Here is a 19,664-nt window from a genome sequence, read left to right as displayed (position 1 = left end):
CATAGAAGGCACGCATTATTTGCATAAAATATGGTATTATTATTCTCATGCTACACTTGAGAAAACATTGGCTCAGAGAAGGTAAGTAATTTAAATCTAGTTCGAATTCACCCAGTCATATGACTAAAAAGCAGCAGAGATGGGATTCAAATGTAGGTCTGCCCAACACCAGAGGCAAAGCACTTGTCTTCCAGCTACCTCTCTGGAATATAATAGGTCACTCAAGTCATGAGCTATTAGTCAAAATGGTCAAAGAGAAATGTAAATTTAAAACAAGTTTTTACTTGTCTATCTGATATTGATTTTCATTGGCTCTCTCCTCCCAATAATTTCTGTATCTCTTTTCCAAGATTCAAATTGTCAAGATTCCCTAGAAAGTAGGTCTTATGCCAGGAATCCACTGTGCATGGCACTGAGCAGGCCATGAATCAACCACGAAGATTAAAAAAGAAGATGCACATATCACAGCAGCATCTCCAGCAACTTTATTATCACCTTAAAAACCTTGGACATGCTTGAAAGCAGCCATCCAAGGAACAACAATTGGTCCCTATTCATCTGGTGCAAGAGAGGAAGGAGGAGAGTCAGGAATAGGAGGAGGATATGGAATGTGTGGCTAATTGCCTCTGTGAACAACTGCCTCCTTTGCCATGAGGCCAGAAGAACTGGATGGTGCCCGGCTACCATTACTGAACATTTTCATCAAAGGTTATACAGGAGAATCCTGATCAAAAGGGGGAAAAATGTGGACATAATTTCAATTCTCATGGAATCCAGACTTTCTGGAGCCAGTGAGGCTGGATAAACCCCCAAGACTGAGGCCCTGAAATGATCTTTAACCCCGAAAACACGAACCAAAAAATATCCCCCTGAAGCTTTCTTTAAACCAAACAACAATCTAGCTTAATTAGTAAAGAATATCTGCCATGAGCTTTGTGCTCCTTTAAAATACTTACTATACAGGATCAAATTGTTAACATCAACTCAAAAGGTTATACAAGAAGCTTAGAGGGAAATGAGTTTATGTATTAGGGGAGGCACAAATCAGAAAAGGAGGGTGAGAATGGCAGCACAATTTGGACTGTACTCAATGTCACTGTATTGTACACATAGAAATTGTTGGTGTATTTTGTTGTGTATATTTTCAACAACTATATATACATATATATATATATAAACCTCTTAAACATACTCTGAACTATGCAACTTCTGTGCTATTATCCTCTTTGGGGTACTTTTTCCTGTCAAATTTCTTCATTTCTTTATAATAATTTGAGTTTTGCTCATAACTGCTGTAGTCGTCTATGTGACATTTTCAGTCATGCCTAACATAACTCAGACTTTTGTGAAATTCTCCTAGGCAAAACCAGAAACAAGCACCTTAATATGGAGCTGTACGTGATTTGGAAAAAATAAACATCGACTATAAATGCCAAATAAAGTGCCAGTCTTTGCCCAGGAGAAGGATATTAATAGCCCACCATCTATATAACATGGATTTGCGATTGTTTTTCTAGAAGTGGTAAGCTTTATACCTATCTGTGGATAGATAGGTAAAGAAGCTTTTCCCTCAATGAACATACACACCTGGAGCATCTGCATCTTCACTTCCATGGATGTCTTTCCAACCCAGCTAACATGGCCACTGAACTTAATGTCCTGTTCTGGGCTTATGCTTTTCTTACACATATCTGCAAAACAGGAAATCAATATGTACCCAAATCATATTAGAAATTTTCTGTACTATACATGGACAGTTTCGCTTGAAATTCTGGCAAATTCCACTACATATCTTTCTTGTCTTCAAAACTAACTTTTTTGACACACAAAAGAAATAAATACTCTTTTATAAAAATATCCTTTATTTAAAAAATCTATTAAAAATAAAACTGGAATCACGTAAAACTCTTCTACCCAAAAATAATTTAAAAACTATTTTGGTATATAGCATTGTAGACATTTTCATACACATATACACCATAAAAATTTCCCACAAAAAGAGACTATTTCCCCTAATCTTAAGAATATCTTCTACTTACTCAGAATTCTAAGTACACATAGAAAATAATATTGCCTACCAATCTTGTCCACCAGGGCTGTAACTATGGATAAAGGAGATCTCTGAGCTGCTTGAATTTTGCTGTGCTTGTAGCAAATAAGAACTATAGAAAAACAGGAGAATATCAAAAAGAGGAAACACAAAATTATTTCTCAACATTTACAATTTACTCCCTGAAATCTATAAAAATTCTTGTCTTATTTTGAAGACCTAATTCCCCACACTCCACCAGTGATCTTACTCTATGATCAAAGACTTTTATAAACTGAAGAGATCTGAAAATCCTCTAATCCAACTGCTCCCTTAATTTTTGATGTGAGGAAACGAAACCCAAGCCCAAAGCCCAGGACCACCAACCAAGTGGCTTGTCACCTCTCCACAGAGACACGGTTCCTAAATCAGAGTAAGAATCCAGCACCTGAGTCTGACAGAATCAAACAAACATCTTCAGAAAAGAGAAACAAATCACTAGAATTCAGCTACCTATTTTCCTCCGGACTCTTTCCTAACCATGAAACAATTATCTTGCTCAGTTATCCCTTCTCCCCCATAACATTCTCAGCTCCTACACCACCCTGTGGTTATCTGTATACTTGTCCCAGCTTAACAAGCATCTGTATGTGCCAAGCATTGTTCTATACACCTTATAAATATCAACTCAGTCAAAACTGTATTATAAATATGTGTTTGTCCCCCTGCTTCTCCCATAATTCATTCAAACTTTTATCACCAACCCTCACCACAGGGTCTGTGTTCAATGTTTGTTTGTTGAGTGACAATAAATCCTTCCTTCCACGCATCTGCTAGACAGCATACTACAAGAATGGGAAGTTAAAGGCAAGAAACTCAGATTCGAAGCCTTTGTGGAAAGTATCTTTTAGATTGTGTGATAAGGGGTCAATCATGAGCTTGGCAAGAACAGATCCAGTAGCACATAGGGACTGAAGCCAGGGCACAATAGACTGAGAAGTAACAGGAGGTGTGGAAGTAGAGGCAATGAGAGCAAATGATTTTTTTTTCCAATTCTTTCCAGAAAGTTAGCCATAAAGTGAGCAAGACAGTTTGAGAGTGTTATAAGGGAAGGGAGTTTTATCTATCTTGCATTTAAAGATGGAAGAGCCTTGAATATGTTTATAAGGTGAAGGAAAAATGAAGTTGAGGACAGGCTTGAGATATGAGGGAGAATGCTAAGGGGTAAGTTCCTTGAAGAAACTGAAGGAATATGATTGAGTGAGCAGGTAATAGGGATTGGTCATCAAGACGAGGTACTGAGGAAAAAACGGGCAGTGGCAAGGGAGTTTGTGAATACAGGGACATCTAAGTAAACCAAAGTTAAATATACATATGTAAATCTAAAGGCCAGTAAGAAGTTTTAACTAGGTTTACTTAATCTAGGGAACACAGTAGATAGGGATAAGCCTAACAATGGACTTAGATCTTATTTTAAAAGTTATTATAGCCTTTTCTCAAACACTTTCCCAACATTTCAGGCCAAAAGTCATTCAATGGGAGCAAGTGAGGTAGCCTAGAGCAGGGGGTTAGAGCCCAGGGGAGGTGAAGAGGGTGTCTGCATGGGAGAACGACCTGACATGGGGTGTCAGAGCCCATGCAGGGTGAGGAGGATGTCCATGCAGAAGAGCAATGAGACTGATGACCAAGTATGTCACAGCCTGAGCACAATGAGGAGGGCCACCCTGCAGGGGGGACCTGGTGCAGGGTACAGAAGCCCAAGTGACGTGAAGAAGTGTCTGTGAGGGGCTGGAGGTGGCAGTGACAGAAAATTGGTTACCTACAGGGGAAGTGATCAAATAAGTAAATATATTAAGGATAATGAAGCCAGTTGGTGAAAGGAATTACAACTATGGAAGGGGAGGAGATGAAAACGAACCCTGCAGTGCTGCACTTGAATTGGTGATATCAGCGCGAACCCATGGTTTTCGTATAAACAGATTAAGAAATAAAGACAGATGTGAACGCGTGTATATACATATATTCCCCAGCTCTGTCCATTAAAAAGAACCAGGGCCCCTTGGAGATTTGGCTGATTCTAACACTGGAGCAGGGAAAGGACACGATGAGTCTAGAACATGTTGTTGTGCCAGAAAGGGAAGAAGTACTTAAAGAACAGTGGGCCCACAAACTCCCACCAAAAAAAAAAAAAAAAAGTCAGCTTGAAGGGACTCGAACAGTCCTGGGACAATTTGAGCATCAAAATAGATAATAAAACTTAGGAGGCCGTCAGTTTATCTTAATGGGGAGGGAATAATTCAGAAAAGGAGGATGAAAATGGGTGCACAACTTGAAGAATGTAATCAATGTTACTAAATTGTAATATGTTCTGCTGTGCATATTCTCAACAAGAACAAAAATAAAATAAATTTTAAAAAAAGATACATGATAGTGTGGGGGCTGGGGGAGGACAATACACTGCTTAGGAATACTGAGCTTCTGTCAAGGGTGATGAAAAAATTCAGGAACAGCTAATGGTGATGACTGAACCTGATGAGCCTATTTAATGTCACTGAACTGTACATGTAAAGACTGTTGAAATGGTAAATGTTCTATTACTTAAATATTTACCACAATAAAAATGTACTTAAAAAAAAAAGCTAACTGATAGTAGCAGATTATATCCTAGTCAATAAAATAGGAATCCCTGAGCCCAGACTGATTTACAAAAATTATAAATTGAAAGTTTGATGAGGAATGAGATATTTTCATGGTCTCAAAGTGCCCCCCCCAGCCACAAACTACTTATTAATTACATAGGAGAAAAAAGTAACTTTACAGTGAAGAAGCCTGGCAGACATCACCTTAATCAAGTAATCAAAGTTAACATCATCTGTAATAAGACAAAACCATGCACCATGTGATAGGATGAAATAAGAATGCAGCATCCCTCTGAGAGGTTTCTGGCAAAGATGCACAACCTGAATCTAATCATGAGGAGACATCGGACAAACCCAAATTGAGGGACATTCTACAAAAGAACTGGCGTGAAAGTCATGAAAGTCAAGGAAGGACTGAGGAACTGTTCCTGACATGACACTGCAACATGTGATTCAGAACTGGGTCCTTCTGCTATAAAGGACATTATTGGGACGACTGGCAAAAGTTGAATGGGGTCTGATGATTAGACAGTGTAATGTATCGGTGTTAATTTCCTAATTGTTGCTATGTAGGAGAATATCCTTGTTTATAAGAAATAAACATTAAAATATTTGGGGGTGATATGGCAACGGCTCCTTTTTTTTTCTATGGCATAATGTCACCAACTTACTCTCATACGATTTAAGGGGGAAAAAAGGTTTTTTGTACTGTACTTACAATTTTTCTGTAAGTTTAAGATTGTTTTTAAAAAGTTATTAGAAAGAAGGGTTAATCAGATATATAACTCCATTAAACAGGAATCTATGTCTACAGAAAATAATTGTGCCAATTCAGAGGTAGTAGACACCCTTCTTTATCTGCTTTATCTGAAAGACAAAATACGACAGATCCTCATCTCTGCAGGTCAAAGAATGAAAAGGTCCTTTTCAACCACAGGATTCAATGTGTATCTATTAGAAATAGAGAAGTAATACCAGTACCTCCTAAGCTGTCAAGATCCTCAAGAATCCTGCCAAATCTGTGAAATAAAGCAATCTGTTAATTAAATGAGAATCATAATTATCTCCTTTTAAAAACAAGTAACATACTTTGGGGTGATGAAAATTTTCTAAAATTTATTGTGATAGTTACACAACTCAGTGAATATATTTAAAGATACTGAATTGTACACTTTAAAGTGGTGAATTATACCTCAAAATTGTTATTTAAAAAGGAAATAAAAGAAAAACAAATTAAAATAGTGTTACATTACCTTACAGTGTTTTGAACAGTCAAATATTTCTCTCGTAATTCAGGCTGACCGCCCAAAGGCAAGAGAACTTCAGTATAACTGTCTTTCATTCTCCTAGGTGGCAGTCCTTTCTGTGACTTAGCCAAAAAACTATGAAGTAATTTTCTTTCCTCCACTGCTTTCACATGGTCTCTGAGAAAAAAGGATGCAAACTTCATAAAAATGTAGCATCAATGCTATCACACAATTCTAGTGACAATACAAGCCAGTCAATATCATCACAGGAGGAACGAGAAGGTCTAGACCTACTTCATCTCCTCTTCCATCCCTCCCTTCCCTCCTGCCACATGGTGAAATTGAAAATTTCTAGTAAAAGTTCTTAGGCTTGTAGATAAAAAATACATACTTAAAAGTAATGTAAAAAAACAAAACCCATTGCCACTGACTCGATTCCGACTCACAGCAACCCTACAGAACAGAGTAGACCTGCCCCACAGGGTTCCCAAGGAGTGGCTGGTGGATTTGAACTGCTGACCTTTTGGTTAGCAGTCAAGCTCTTAACCACTGTGCACCAGAGCTCCAAAAGTAATATAGATATATATACCCAAATGGACCATATATTCACCCTCATCAAAAAGTTTACTTAAAGAATAGAATGTTATTGTTATACGCCATCAATAATGACTCATAGAGACTCTATAGGACAGAGCATAACTGCCCCATCAGGTTTTCAAAGCTGTAATCTTTACAGGAGCAGATCGCAGACACTTTTCTCCCACAGAGCAGCTGGCGGATTCAAATCGCTGACCTTTCGGTTAGCAGCCGAGCACTTAACCACTGTGCCACCAAGTCTCCTTTAAAGAATAGAATGTTGCTGATGCTGTTGTTAAGTGCCGTCGAGTTGGTTCCGACAGAATAGAACTGCCCCATATGGTTTCCAAGGAGCAGCTGGTAGATTTGAACTGCCGACCTTTTGGTTAGCAGCCAAGCTTTTAACCACTACACCACCACGGCTTCAAAGAAGAGAATACTTGATATCAAATTAAAAATACCCAGAGCTGGATACAATGGTGCATATATATGGGCTAAAGAATGACATGGCCACTGAACTTCATATTCCCATATCTCACCTTGACTATTCTATTCTCATTTTCTCTCTGCTCCAGCTATGAGTCGGTATCGACTCGACGGCAGTGGGTTTGGTTTTTTTGGTTTGGTTCCAGTTCTCTTTTTCTCTCTGCTTTCAATTTCAGAAGAGAGAGACAGAGGAAGAAAAATAAGAGTATATCCGCAAGAAGTATGGAAGGCAGAGCAAAAGGTAAAGAGGTAGAGAACATAAAAAGTAGACAGAAATGGAAGAAAATGTTAGAGTGTAAGAGAAAAGACAGACAAGGGGATGAAGAACTAAAATGTTGACAATATTACTAAATGCCTTTCTAAGCTTCACTTATGAAGTATTATCACCAGGAATGTTTAGTATGAATCCAATCAAGCCTTTAGATGTAATTTCCAGTCTACAAAAAATAGAGGAATAAGTTAAATGGCACCAGATAAATCCAGAATGTAGAACATTCTGTAAGACAAATGGTTTGGCCTCTTTAAAGTCAAGCTCGTGGGGAAAAAGGAGGGGAGCAACTAGATTAGGGACCTAAAAAGTCATAAGCACCAAATTCACTATGTAATCCTTTATCGGATCTTGATGCTTTTTAAAAAAAGACATTTGGGAACAGCTGAGGAAATCTGAATATGGACTAGGTAGTATACTATTTTACTGTGTAAAATAATGTCTCGTTTGTTGGAGATCCATGACTGTTGATTTTGTTAAGCAGGAAAATATCTTTACTTACTGGAGACGCATGCTGAAATGTAATGGTGTCTATAATTTACTTAGAAACGGCTCAGCCAAAATAAATGGCAAAATGTTAAACATTACTGAATCCAGTTGGTGGGTACACAGGTGTTCATTCTTTCTACTTTTCATTATATTTGAAAAACTTCATAAAAGAGTTAAAAAGAAGTTATTAAACAATTTCCATACCAACAATAGATGTCTAGCAATCACTCATGTTCTTTCTTTTTATCTCATTTTAGCCTCAAAATTCTGTGCATGAAAAAATATATTTCCCTATTTTACAGCAGGAAAATACTAAGAGAAAGAGAAAGACTGACCAAGTCTTCCAGGTATGGAAGACCTGGTCAATTGTACACCAACAAGAAGCAATAAAGGAGTCAGGCTACATGACATAAGAGAAAAACTCTGATACTTAATCATTCAATTTCTCTGAGACTCAGTTTCATCATGCGTTAAAGAAAAAAAAAAGAATAGGCATATATGCCATAAGCATTTCACAAGTTTTGTTATGACAATCAGTGAGGTAATATACTTGAATGCACTATGAAAAACAGAGTACACTGTAAATCACATTATTTTATGACAATGATACATCAACTGATGAAAAAAAAAAGAGTATGTTTAAATGTTGATCTCCCACAAGTAAAAAAATTCTCAACCCATCTTCAAGCATAGGGTCCACCATCCCTAGAAGAAGACCATCAACTAGTCTAAATCCAGCCTAGCACAACACTTCAAGAATGAAAGAATAAATGAACACAAGATTGCATACCTCCAGTTTGTGGACGCTCCTACTATCTCCCGCAACTTAACTCGAACTGAAACAAAAATAAAGAGGCCACTCCATAAGACAAAGAAATATGAGGAGGTGATTACGGCAATGAGCTGAAGAACTATAAAAGTGATTCATGCGCCCAAAAGCTTTAAAGTTCCATGGATTTCCATTTAATGCCACAACAAAGAGCTCAGGGAAGGAATCAGGCCTCTGATCCCTGAAAACCTGAAATTACTACTGACCTATTCCTCAGTGCAAAAAATAAAAGGCCTTGTGCCAATCACTGGGGTTTATATAAAATGAAATAGGGTAACTCCAATTACTCATCCAATGGGGCTGTACCAGTGTCACTAGATGTGTCCTCTTATGATGGAGATATTATGAACAGGATCCACACCTATCTTCTTACAGGACAGTGTTAGGTCAAATAACTTAGTTCAGGAACTAATACTTGGCCACCAAAATAATCAAATCTGTGCCTCATGAAAATGTATTTCCCTCTATTTGTACTATCCTGATTGTTAGACTGTTAGAAAGTTTAAGCCAGAGAAATGAGCAAAGAAACGAATGTAAGGCAAAGTACGCAATTTAATTTTAGTTAATGCCCACAGCCCAAAAATGCAAGCATGAATTAATGCAAAAAAAAAGTAAGTGCTTTAAAAAAGATGATACTAATTACCACACACCATGATTCACATGTATAGGTGAACTTGCTATATGAAGGAAAAACAAATTAGATAACCAGTATTAACACAAAACTAAAAAATAAATCTACAGTATTTCAAATGTGTTGAGTTCATCTGTTTTTTCCTAGCATTTCAAAATACATATTCCAGTTATAGCAATACATATATTGCTATTAACAATAGCAATCCTTGTTCATTCAATAACTTTTAACTGATCAAAGCCAAATATGGTTAGATTAACATGTAAAATTAGTTGATTTTTCCACCAAACAACTGTGTATATACCATACATTTGATGCAAGCTCCAACTACAATTAAATCATAAAAAAAAAAATCATAGAGAACTGCAAAAAATAACCATTAATAAATTAGTCTTAATTCTGATTTTTTCCTCATTTCCTTGAAAAATAGGATGCTCAGAAAGCACTACAAACAGTACAGGCTACTGATGCTCACTGACATAAAATGATTAGTACTAGTTCAGTCCGTGTAAGAAGAGAGGCAGATGCTGAGAGCCAAGAAGGCAAGTAAAATTTTAAATGAAATATATACATACATATTTACTTGGGCCCTTTAAAGAAGCCACAATTTTAACTATAATGAATATTCCTAAACTGATAAAGATAATCCATAGTTTGCAAATCAGATCAGTAACAGAAATCAGTTTCAATTAAGCATGGATTAACAACATCCCTCTAACAAAACTATGGACTAGAAGCATTTAGTTGGTACAACTGAAGGGCCCCTCTTACTTACATGTTAGGTCTCTTTCGTCCATGCCTCCCCTTTCAGTGTCAACGCACAGGAAGTGGAGATCATTTAACTAAAAGAGTTCAGCCCCTAAGGCTTCCAGGAATAATAGCTGAAATTCTGAATGTGATTTCTACCCAAAGCTATTAGGCAGCTATCCTAGTCATTTATAAATGAGAAGCTGGTAAAAGCTCTACCTTTAATATGCCTTGTTTTCCCTAAACTGTTGTGCTAGAAGCCTCCCAGGGATTTTTGCCACATTTTTTTGTTTTTTTGCAGAAAAGGTAAACACCCTTCCTTGCCTTCATGAATATGGAGAGGTCCTTGTTCCTTGGGATCCTGGGATCCTTGAGTCAGTCCTCTGCCAGGGATAAGCAGTCCCTTGTTGAAGGTACAAAGCCTATAAAACAAGATAAAACACACTTAAGAGTAGGTTTCATGGGTTCTTCCCTGGCAACCCCAAAGACCTGTGCCTCTTCCCAGAGCACTTGGCTATATCACACCCTTAGTATATACTGTCATGGATTGAATTGTGTCCCCCCAAAATATCTGTCAACTTGGCAAGGTCATGATTCCCTTGTATGATTGTCTACCATTTTATCTTCTGATGTGACTTCCCTATGTGTTGTAAATCCTATCACTATGATGTAATAAGATGGATTAATGGCAGTTATACTGATGAGGTCTAAAAGATTAGATAGCGTCTTAAGCCAATCTCTTTTGAGATATAAAAGAGAGAAGCGAGCAGAGAGACAGGGGGACCTCATACCACCAAGAAAGCAGCGCTGGGAGCAGAGCACATCCTTTGGACCTGAAGTTCCCGCTCTGAGATGCTCCCAAACCAAAGGAAGACTGATGACAAGGACCGTCCTCCAGAGCCAACAGAAAGAGAAAGCCATCCCTGGAGCCGGCACCCTGAATTCGGACTTCTAACCTACTGGACTATGAGAGAATAAATTTCTCTTTGTTAAAGTCATCCACTTGTGGTATTGCTGTTACAGCAGCACTAGATGACTAAAACACTATCTTTTAAGGGTCTGTAGTTGTTTCACACGTATATGTGTATTTCCATATGGGGCTACTCCATAAATCATCTCTTCAACTAGAGTAAACATTTCTTAAGAGCAAAGGTCAGTTAAGGTAATTATCTACAAAACAGATAAAAGGTGCAACCAGGTTTAATGGATTTATTATTGCTCTTTCTATTATTTCATTAGCTCTAGAAGCCCAGAATCCATTGGGTAAACAGCTGAGCAAATTGATTATGAACATTTATTTTGCTCTTTACTATCACACCATATTTCCTCAATAAATAAGTTAACTCCAATTATAAGTTAATCAATTTTGAAAATTGAATTAACCCTTTCCAGACTCAAAGGGAGTATTTAGTATTTACTGCACTTACACAGAAATTTCCTAAACCCTCAACAGAATAAAATAAAAGCTCTTTCCCCAAATTTGCCTATTCTCCCAAAATAAGTTGTTTAACTTGATTTTGGCTCACTATTATTTAAGAATTGGCTCCTAACCATGGAAACACAAAAATATTAAACTTTGCTTTATAAAATTCATATATAAAGATCCCATCTGTAAACAGCAATGGTAACTATTTGGCCTGTTAACAGTAGCTTATCCTAGTGATCAAAGGCTGTCATCTCGATGCTATTACAGGCTTGGACTAGAAATAAGAGAAGCAAACAGATTTGTGAGGGACAGAAACCAAGTACGTCACCTCATTAATATTACGATCAAACTACTGTCTAGATTGGCTACACAACACTACTATTGGACTTCAATGGGAGAAATATGTGGCAGTTTGCTTCCGTAAGGATTTACAGCTTTGGAAACCCTATGGGGTCACTATGAGTTGGAATCGACTTGAAGGCAGTAGGTTTGGTTTTGGTTTGGTTGTGAGCTCAGTTGAAGGCAAGGCACTGATGAGGTCAAGAATCCCAGATACTGTCATCTCATTCTATCTCAAGTTCCTAGCAAATTTTCACTACCCAATGTCAGGACAAGTAATGACTAACGAAAAAAAAAACAAAGGTATGTTTTTAGAGCCCAAGTCACTACAGGTTACTCTTCTGGATGATGGCATTCAAGCATAGTCTCTGAGTAAAAATATTTTGTAAAGTCCACATGTAGTTTTAACACTTGTGCTGCTAGAACAAATCCTTTTTCTATCACCAAGCCAGCTAATCTAACTGCAAAGAATACATAAATATGAGCATGTCCTCACTGGCTAATTAAACTCCTTACCCATCCAGTCATCTCACTGGCTGCGATACAATCACTGCTGGTCCACTAAGACCAAAATGCTTGCTGAAGCGTTTTATGTTTTAGTTTTGTGTTTATTCTTCAATCACAAAGCTAACAAGCCTCTACCTCATGTATTTTGGCTTTTTTTCCCCACAATAAATTTTACATTTCTGTACTTTTGTATGTAGATTAATACTAAAAAAAAAAATTTTTTTTTTCTTTTTTTTTCTTCTTGTTGTTGACTTCCTAATTTGTATTTTCTCAGAACCTTATTTGAATCTTCTATTTTTCACTATTTCGTTTTATGTTATCTTCTGTAGGTTCAAACCCCTTACTGAAGGAAGCGGGGTATGTTATTCCTTCATTCTGCCATCTCAGAAGCTAGCATTCTGGAATTAAATATATCTGGTTTTAAAAAGCACGCTGAAAAAAGGCTAATTTTTTCCATCACTACCATTAGCTGAAAGGCCAAATAAATCATGCCCTCAATACGTTAATTAGCAATTAGAATAGATACATTAGATATATCCAATATAAGAAATGAGATCTGACTCTGAATGGCTGAATATTTTGGAGTACTCATCATAAACTAACAGGAGCTATATAACTAACCTCATATACTTGGGCAAATACATATATACAAAAGCATTTTTATTTTGTGATCCTAAGCAGCAGCATTTTCTGAGGAGTGATGAAAATCATCCCACCCTGCCTGTGGGAGAGGCCGTATAAAACAGAGATTAAGAGCCCAACCATGCTGTTTGTTAGCTAAGCAACTCAGGCAAGCTACCGAACTTGTCTGCGCCTCCGTTTCTTATTTGTTAAATGGAGATAATACTAGCACCTATCCCATAAGACTGTCATAAGAATAAAGAAGTTAACACGTTAAATTCTTAGGAGAGTTCCTAGTACACTGACAAGTCCTAAAAAATATTAGCTATTATTATTCCAAAAAGTGAAACTTCTCCCAAGTGTTCCCTAAAGGTCAAAAAGAACCAGAAATTCAGAGAAGGTAGACCAGGCACTATGATGGACCATCTCTGAATGTAAAACCAAATGGAGATATTGAAGAAAGGAGGTGATGAATATAGAGAAATACTTGGGCCAATTTATTTGGAAAACTGTGGTCCTACAGCCTTGTTCTCTGTATGCTGCCTTAAGAAATTTGGAAATATATCCCTGTAGCACAACAAAGGCATAATCTGAACACTTTTTTTTTAAATTGTTGATTATACCCTTCATATACTGGTATAATAAGTCTCTATTATACTGTGAACATAGGATTCAACTAATGGTAACTTTTCACTACAATTTGGAATCCTACCTACTGATATAGTATGGTCGCTATGAGTCAGAATCAACTCAGTGGCAATGAGTTTGGTTTTATCTACTGATAATCTGTTGAAAACTGTGGACTCATGATACAAAGGGGAAAAACAATTTTACTGACACACAAATTAGTATATACTATTTCAGAAGGCTCATAGACCCCCTTTGATACCTCCATGGGTCCCTATATTTTAAAATTCTGATTCAAACCAACCTCCTGAAGAAACTGAAGCCCAGAGAAATTAGATAACTTTTCCCCAGTGCCAGTCAACCGGCACACTGGCATAGCCAGATAGAACCCAGTTCTTCTGGCACTCCCCCACTCCCCCGCCAACACACACACACACAGGCAAGTGGCTCTTTTCACAATCCCTGGCTGCTTCCTTTCATATATGTAGCACTGAGATGGAGGAGGTGGGAGAATGATTTAAGCATTACCCTCCAACACCTTGGTACCTCGGGAGTCATAGCGAAACCTTTAGACCTTTAGAAGAAGCTGTCAAGAGGCCTGTGGGACACTCTGGCCCTAGGATACCCTGATTGAACCTTTCCAATCGAAGGAGACCAAGGAGCCCAATCTCTCCATAGCTTGCCTGGGAAGACACAGAAGTCACCCAGAGGTGTGAATAGAAGTGTCTGGGCTCTGTCCTGGGTCCCAAGCAAGGAAGAGTTTTCAGCTCAATAATAAGCAATGCCATTCATTAAGTCCTCCACTCTGAAATCCCTCAATTTAGAGGTTAAACAAAGTGACTCTTTTGTGAGTCTTTAAAAAAAAAAAAAGCTATAAATGTTGCCCATCAGGCAAATAACTTAATCATCTCAGACATAAGTCTGTATTCATTGATGGATCCTTTCTCTCACTAGACACTGACAGAGTATACGCACTTAAGGTTCAATAAACCAAAAAACAAAACAAAACCCAGTGCCGTCAAGTCGATTCTGACTCATAGCGACCCTATAGGACAGAGTAGAACTGCCCCATAGTTTCCAAGGAGCAATAAGATTCATTAAAAAGGAGCCCAGGGTTGTGGGAGTTCAGTGCCAAGAAAGAGGACTTCCAAACTAGGGCAGAGGGGATCAAGAAAGGTTTCATAAGAGAAGACACACAGCAAAACTGCGGAACTTGTAGAAGTTCTTTCATATCACAGCCAATGCAAGCTAATGCCAATTGTGGCCCACCTTGTAATGACTTTCAACTTGTCTTCAAATAAAGTGTAACAAAGCTTTTATTTTTTTAAGTACTGTACACAAAAAAGAGAGCAAGAGACCTTTTTTTCAACTGGTAAGAGTGACAGCAGAGGCAGCAACAAGGTCGGCAGGGACAGTGAGAGAGGTCCAGCACCCTCAAGAGAATTCATGAGATCAGTGTCAATCACCACTGTGGGCCACACACTGATGACTTCAGAAGCCAGAGCAGGGGAGCCCCCTGGGGCCCAGCTACTTGGAAGGGCTGGAGGGTTGGGGTGAAGTGGGGTGGGGGAGAGCCAGACAGGTCCTGGAGTCTGAGGCCATTAGGCCTTAATTGTGCCATCTGAGGAGATTCCGTGTGGGGAAAGGCATCCTCCTAACCCAAGTGGCCCAACCAACCCCCGACCCCCAAACAGGGGCCTTGCTTCTTATTAAAGGTAAAGCTCAAATCAGCACACAGCTCTGAGATCCCTCCCTGAGAGCCCGAGAAGTCCCCTGCCCCCGTTACAACACACCTAAGTCAGAGTCAAGTGGGCCAGGCATTTAACCCTAAAAATATTCTCCAAAGAGGGCAAAAGGCTGGAGAGGTCTCTTGGAACTCCAGATACTAGCTTTGTGACCAGAGGCTACCCCAAAACGGTTTCCAACCACACCCCTGATGACCAACGAGAAAGGAATGTCAGTCAGCGAACACGCAACTTCCTCGCTTCAAAGTGCTGCTTCGCTTTTCACGTTAACTCCGTTCCAGAAGACACTAAAGTGGGGGGCGGAGTCCCCCACCAGAGGCCGGCGTGCCTACATCCGAGCGGGCGCCCTTCCCCGCCAGGCCCCCGTTTCTCCCCAAATGCCCACGGCGTTAGTCATAGCCCAGCGGCGGCCCGCTCCTTCCGCCCAGGCCCGCTAGGAGCGCGGAGGGCCGGCGAGGGGCGCCCTCGCCCGCGCCGCGCCCCGATACCTACCGCAGCGCTGCCCGCCTCATCGTGCTGGGCCGCAGGGCACGCGTCCGGAGAAGCGAGGCCGGCGCGCGGGTCCGGAGAGAAGCGGAGGCTACACGCGAGCGCGAGCTCGAACCTGGCCCTCGCTCCCAGGACCACACCCTCCAGCGAGGTCGCCTGGGGCGGTGCCTGGCAACCCTGCTCACTCCTTGGCGGGAAACTGAAGTCCTGCCACGGCGGCGCTTTCCAGTCCCTGAGCAGCTCTGGGCGTGTTGCTGGCAAGAAGACCGATCTAGCTCTAGTTGCTAAGTAAGTGCACCACGCACCACGGCCAGGGCGTGACGTAGACGCCAGGAGACCCGGTTCCGCCTTGCCTGAGGCCGCACATTGGCTCCCAGTCTGTCGCTCTTATCCTTGGCTGAACATTGCAAAAAAAAAAAAAAATCTCATTACATCTTTACAAATGTCTGGGCCCGCTCCCCCTGAGATTCTGAGGCCTGGGGTGCGGCCAGGGCTTCCGGATGTCCAAAGGGCGCCCCCAGGTGATGCTATCGTAAGCAAAGGTTGACACTGACTGACCTAACGAGAGAAAACTTGTCTTCTAATCTCAGCCTGCCCCTTGTGTTTGACAGTTTGTGCCGGCCCAGAGAGGTTCAAGCCCAAAGAGTCGAGATGATTTCACCCTCTGGCCTGATTCTCCATTCCCTTCTTCATTTCGTCCAACGAATTTTTATTGAGCTGCTTGCAGTGTACCAGATGCTATCTTACACGATGGGGATACAACAAAAATAGCCCAAAATCCCTACTCTCAGGGGGCTTACTATATAAGGAAAGAAAAATCAGCAAAAAAAGTTAGCAAATAATAATTCCGAACATGGTAAAGCGTCTAAAGAGGAAATAAAACAGGGTAATGGAATGGGGTCTTACAAGAATATAAACAAGTTTTGCTTTGCCCCAAAAGATGGTAAATTCCCAGGAGGCAGGGGCCACATCATATGCTAAATTTTCTGAATACCCCATGCTTAGTAAAAATATGTTTATTTGAATTAAGTTGGCTTTTTTGCTTTTTAAATCACTTATGAGTTACAAATGGAGCACGGTCTTTGACTTTCTCTTTCCTCTCTACCTAACCTTCCCTACTTTCATCAGTCCTATATCCAGAAGACACCTTTTGGCCTGCAGGGATCTCATCTTCACTTTTTTTTATATATAATTTTTATTGTGCTTTTAAGTCAAAGTTTACAAATCAAGTCAGTCTCTCACACAAAAACTTATATATACCTTGCTACATATTCCCAATTGCTCCCCTCCTCCACTCTTTTTTTTGTGTCCATTTCGCCAGCTTCTAAACCCCTCTACCCTCTCATCTCCCCTCCAAGCAGGAGATGCCAGCATAGTCTCAAGTGTCCACCTGATCCAAGAAGCTCACTCCTCAACCAGCATCCCTCTCCAACCCATTGTCCAGTCCAATCCATGTCTGAAGAGTTGGCTTCGGGAATGGTTCCTGTCCTGGGCCAACAGAAGGTCTGGGGGCCATGACCACTGGGGTCCTTCTAGTCTCAGTCAGACCATTAAGTCTGGTCTTTTTATGAGAATTTGGGGTCTGCATCCCACTGTTCTCCTGCTCCCTCAGGGGTTCTCTGTTGTGTTCCCTGTCAGGGCAGTCATTGGTTGTAGCCAGGCACCACCTAGTTCTTTTGGTCCCAGGATGATGTAGTCTCTGGTTTATGTGGCCCTTTCTGTCTCTTGGGCTCATAATTACCTTGTGTCCTTGGTGTTCTTCATTCGCCTTTGATCCAGGTGGGTTGAGACTCATGGATACATCTTAGATGGCTGCTTGCTAGCGTTTAAGACCTCATCTTCACTTTTGTTCATATTGTCTGGACCTTTTCAGTGATAGTTTTGTTTTGCTTTCTATCAACTATATTTCTTTATACTCTATCACACCTAACACAGTGCAATAAACATTTGATTAAATTATACTATTTTTGTTCTTGTTTTTACTTGAACTTTTGGTCGAAGCAATGGAAGGCTCTGGGACAACAATTAACTTCAAGAGAATCTTTCAGGTTATGTATACGGTATAATAATGGATAAGAATTTTTTAAAACACCATTGCTGTTGAGTCCATTCCAACTCATGGCGACCCTATGTGTTACAGAGTAGAACTGCTCCATAGGGTTTTCTTGGCTGTAATCTTTATGGAAGCAGATCACCAGACCTTTATTCTGTGGTACTGCTAAACAAGTTTGAACCGCCAACCTTTAGGTTTGTAGTCAAGCACAAACCATTTGCGCCACCCAGGGACCTATGGGTAAGGATAGGTTGTGATTTTTGTGCAATCAAGTCACCTTCCATCAACACATACAGCCAGGGAGTCAATACCACGATGATTCCTTCCTTCTACCCTCATCTTTGCTTTCCTTTGTACACTGGCTTCATTCTTCTTTCTCTCTGTACAGTGGCTTTCTCCACATGACAAAAGAAGCTCCTGGACTTTACATCTTACAACCACAGCCACACACATAGAGACTGACCCAAATTTTGTGTCCTCTGCATCCCAAGTCCAAAAAGTCCTGAGAAAGGATTCATTGGCCCAATTAGGGTCAGGTCCACATCCCTGCACTAGTCAACTGTGGCAACTGGGAAAAATCATATGATTGGGCCAGCTGACTTACCAGGTACCCCCTTACCCAGGTCCTGCCTAGGTATTGGGGTCACTATCTACTAACTCAGCTACTTCCAAAAGTAACCACATGAATGGGGATATGGAGCACTTCTTAGAAAAGAAGTACCAAGCAACCAACCCCAGAGATGCCCACTAGAGATGTTAAAGAGAAAAAATAAACAACCTCATCACTTAGTCCACCTACGTTAGCTCTAACCTTGGGGAGGCCCTGCTAAACCCAGCTAGCCCAGCTTTCATCCCAGGTGTCTACAGTTATTTCAAATGGCAGCATACATGAAATTCTTAAAACAGTTTACCAATCCTGATGTCTCTGTGTGTGGTGGTGGTGGTGTAAAGCATACATGCCATACCACATTTTGGATAGCAGGAATGCAAGACAAAGTGGTCACAAAAGCATATCAGGAACTATGCAACAATTGTATAGTGGTGAGAATTACTATCCTTAAAAAATAGATTTTCCACTCTACCTTTTTATTTCCTGTCATGTTCCATTTTTTTTTAAAAAAACTTTCTTTTTTTCTTTTCCATTAGTTCTATTGTAATATGGTCTCATGGGAAGAGATGATATCAAATGTATAATTAAAATAAAAGGCAATCATGCATTAACAGACACATAATATCAATATCATTATTACAAGTAGAAAACTAAAATCAAGTAACAAAACCTAACTATCTGTCATCAATTCAATCCAGTATTATTGAGTGAAAAACATGGTACCTAGAAACCATCCTGCCTTGGCCTGGGGCTGCTGAACCATATATGCTTTTGGATATCTGAGTTACGAAGGAAGGGCTCTTGGAAAACTATGTCATCAACTTTCAAACAAACTGATTCATGTTATGATTTCATTGGGATAGAGAAATCACTTTTTAAAAATTAGTTTATTTCCTGGATTACAGAGATTATATACAAGAATCCAAAACAGACTTGGAGGGAGAGGAAGTAAACAACAGAAAGGTGATTTTTTTTCCCAATCCTTAAAGAAAAAACCAGAAAGACTAGTGACCTGTTACATGAAAATGCTCAGTATTAAACTCACTTGCTCCAACAGGAAACAAAACCCGGGCTAAGTGATTCAGAAACAGCAGTGATGTTAATCACCTTCCTTTCCTCAACTCCTTTTAGGTTTGCTCATCAAAGACAAGTGTTGAAAGATTCTTGTCTTTAGAAATACTTTTTTCCCCCGAACGATTTCCTCTTGCTTATACGTATGTAAATTACACACACACACATATATATAGTTGCGAGGTGCCATTGAGTCAGTTTGACTCACAGCAACCCTACGTACAGCAGAATGAAA

At 39.8% G+C, this 19,664-nt stretch overlaps 1 protein-coding gene across 2 annotated transcripts in view; it reads right to left on the bottom strand.

Moving 5' to 3' along the window:
- The window catches only part of ACOT9 (acyl-CoA thioesterase 9), a 74,617-nt gene that overhangs the window by 15,533 nt on the left and 39,420 nt on the right, over window positions 1–19,664 (bottom strand). Inside the window, exons 3-10 of one of the 2 annotated variants that reach the window (XM_049871351.1) lie at window positions 15,699–16,092; window positions 10,266–10,363; window positions 9,214–9,240; window positions 8,525–8,570; window positions 5,922–6,092; window positions 5,650–5,687; window positions 2,079–2,162; window positions 1,588–1,691 (exon numbers count right to left, since the gene is read on the bottom strand). In XM_049871351.1, the coding sequence (XP_049727308.1) occupies window positions 1,588–1,691; window positions 2,079–2,162; window positions 5,650–5,687; window positions 5,922–6,092; window positions 8,525–8,570; window positions 9,214–9,240; window positions 10,266–10,363; window positions 15,699–15,718 (588 nt within the window). In that variant the 5' untranslated portion in view covers window positions 15,719–16,092. Of the gene's footprint in view, window positions 1–1,587; window positions 1,692–2,078; window positions 2,163–5,649; window positions 5,688–5,921; window positions 6,093–8,524; window positions 8,571–9,213; window positions 9,241–10,265; window positions 10,364–15,698; window positions 16,093–19,664 lie in introns of those variants that run through there. The other variant, XM_049871352.1, reaches the window with a different exon arrangement.

The sequence above is a fragment of the Elephas maximus genome, chromosome X, assembly GCF_024166365.1.
Source record: "Elephas maximus indicus isolate mEleMax1 chromosome X, mEleMax1 primary haplotype, whole genome shotgun sequence".
NCBI lineage: Eukaryota > Metazoa > Chordata > Mammalia > Proboscidea > Elephantidae > Elephas > Elephas maximus.
The sequence above is the reverse complement of the archived record's forward strand: the minus strand, read 5'-3'. Positions and strand labels throughout refer to the sequence as shown.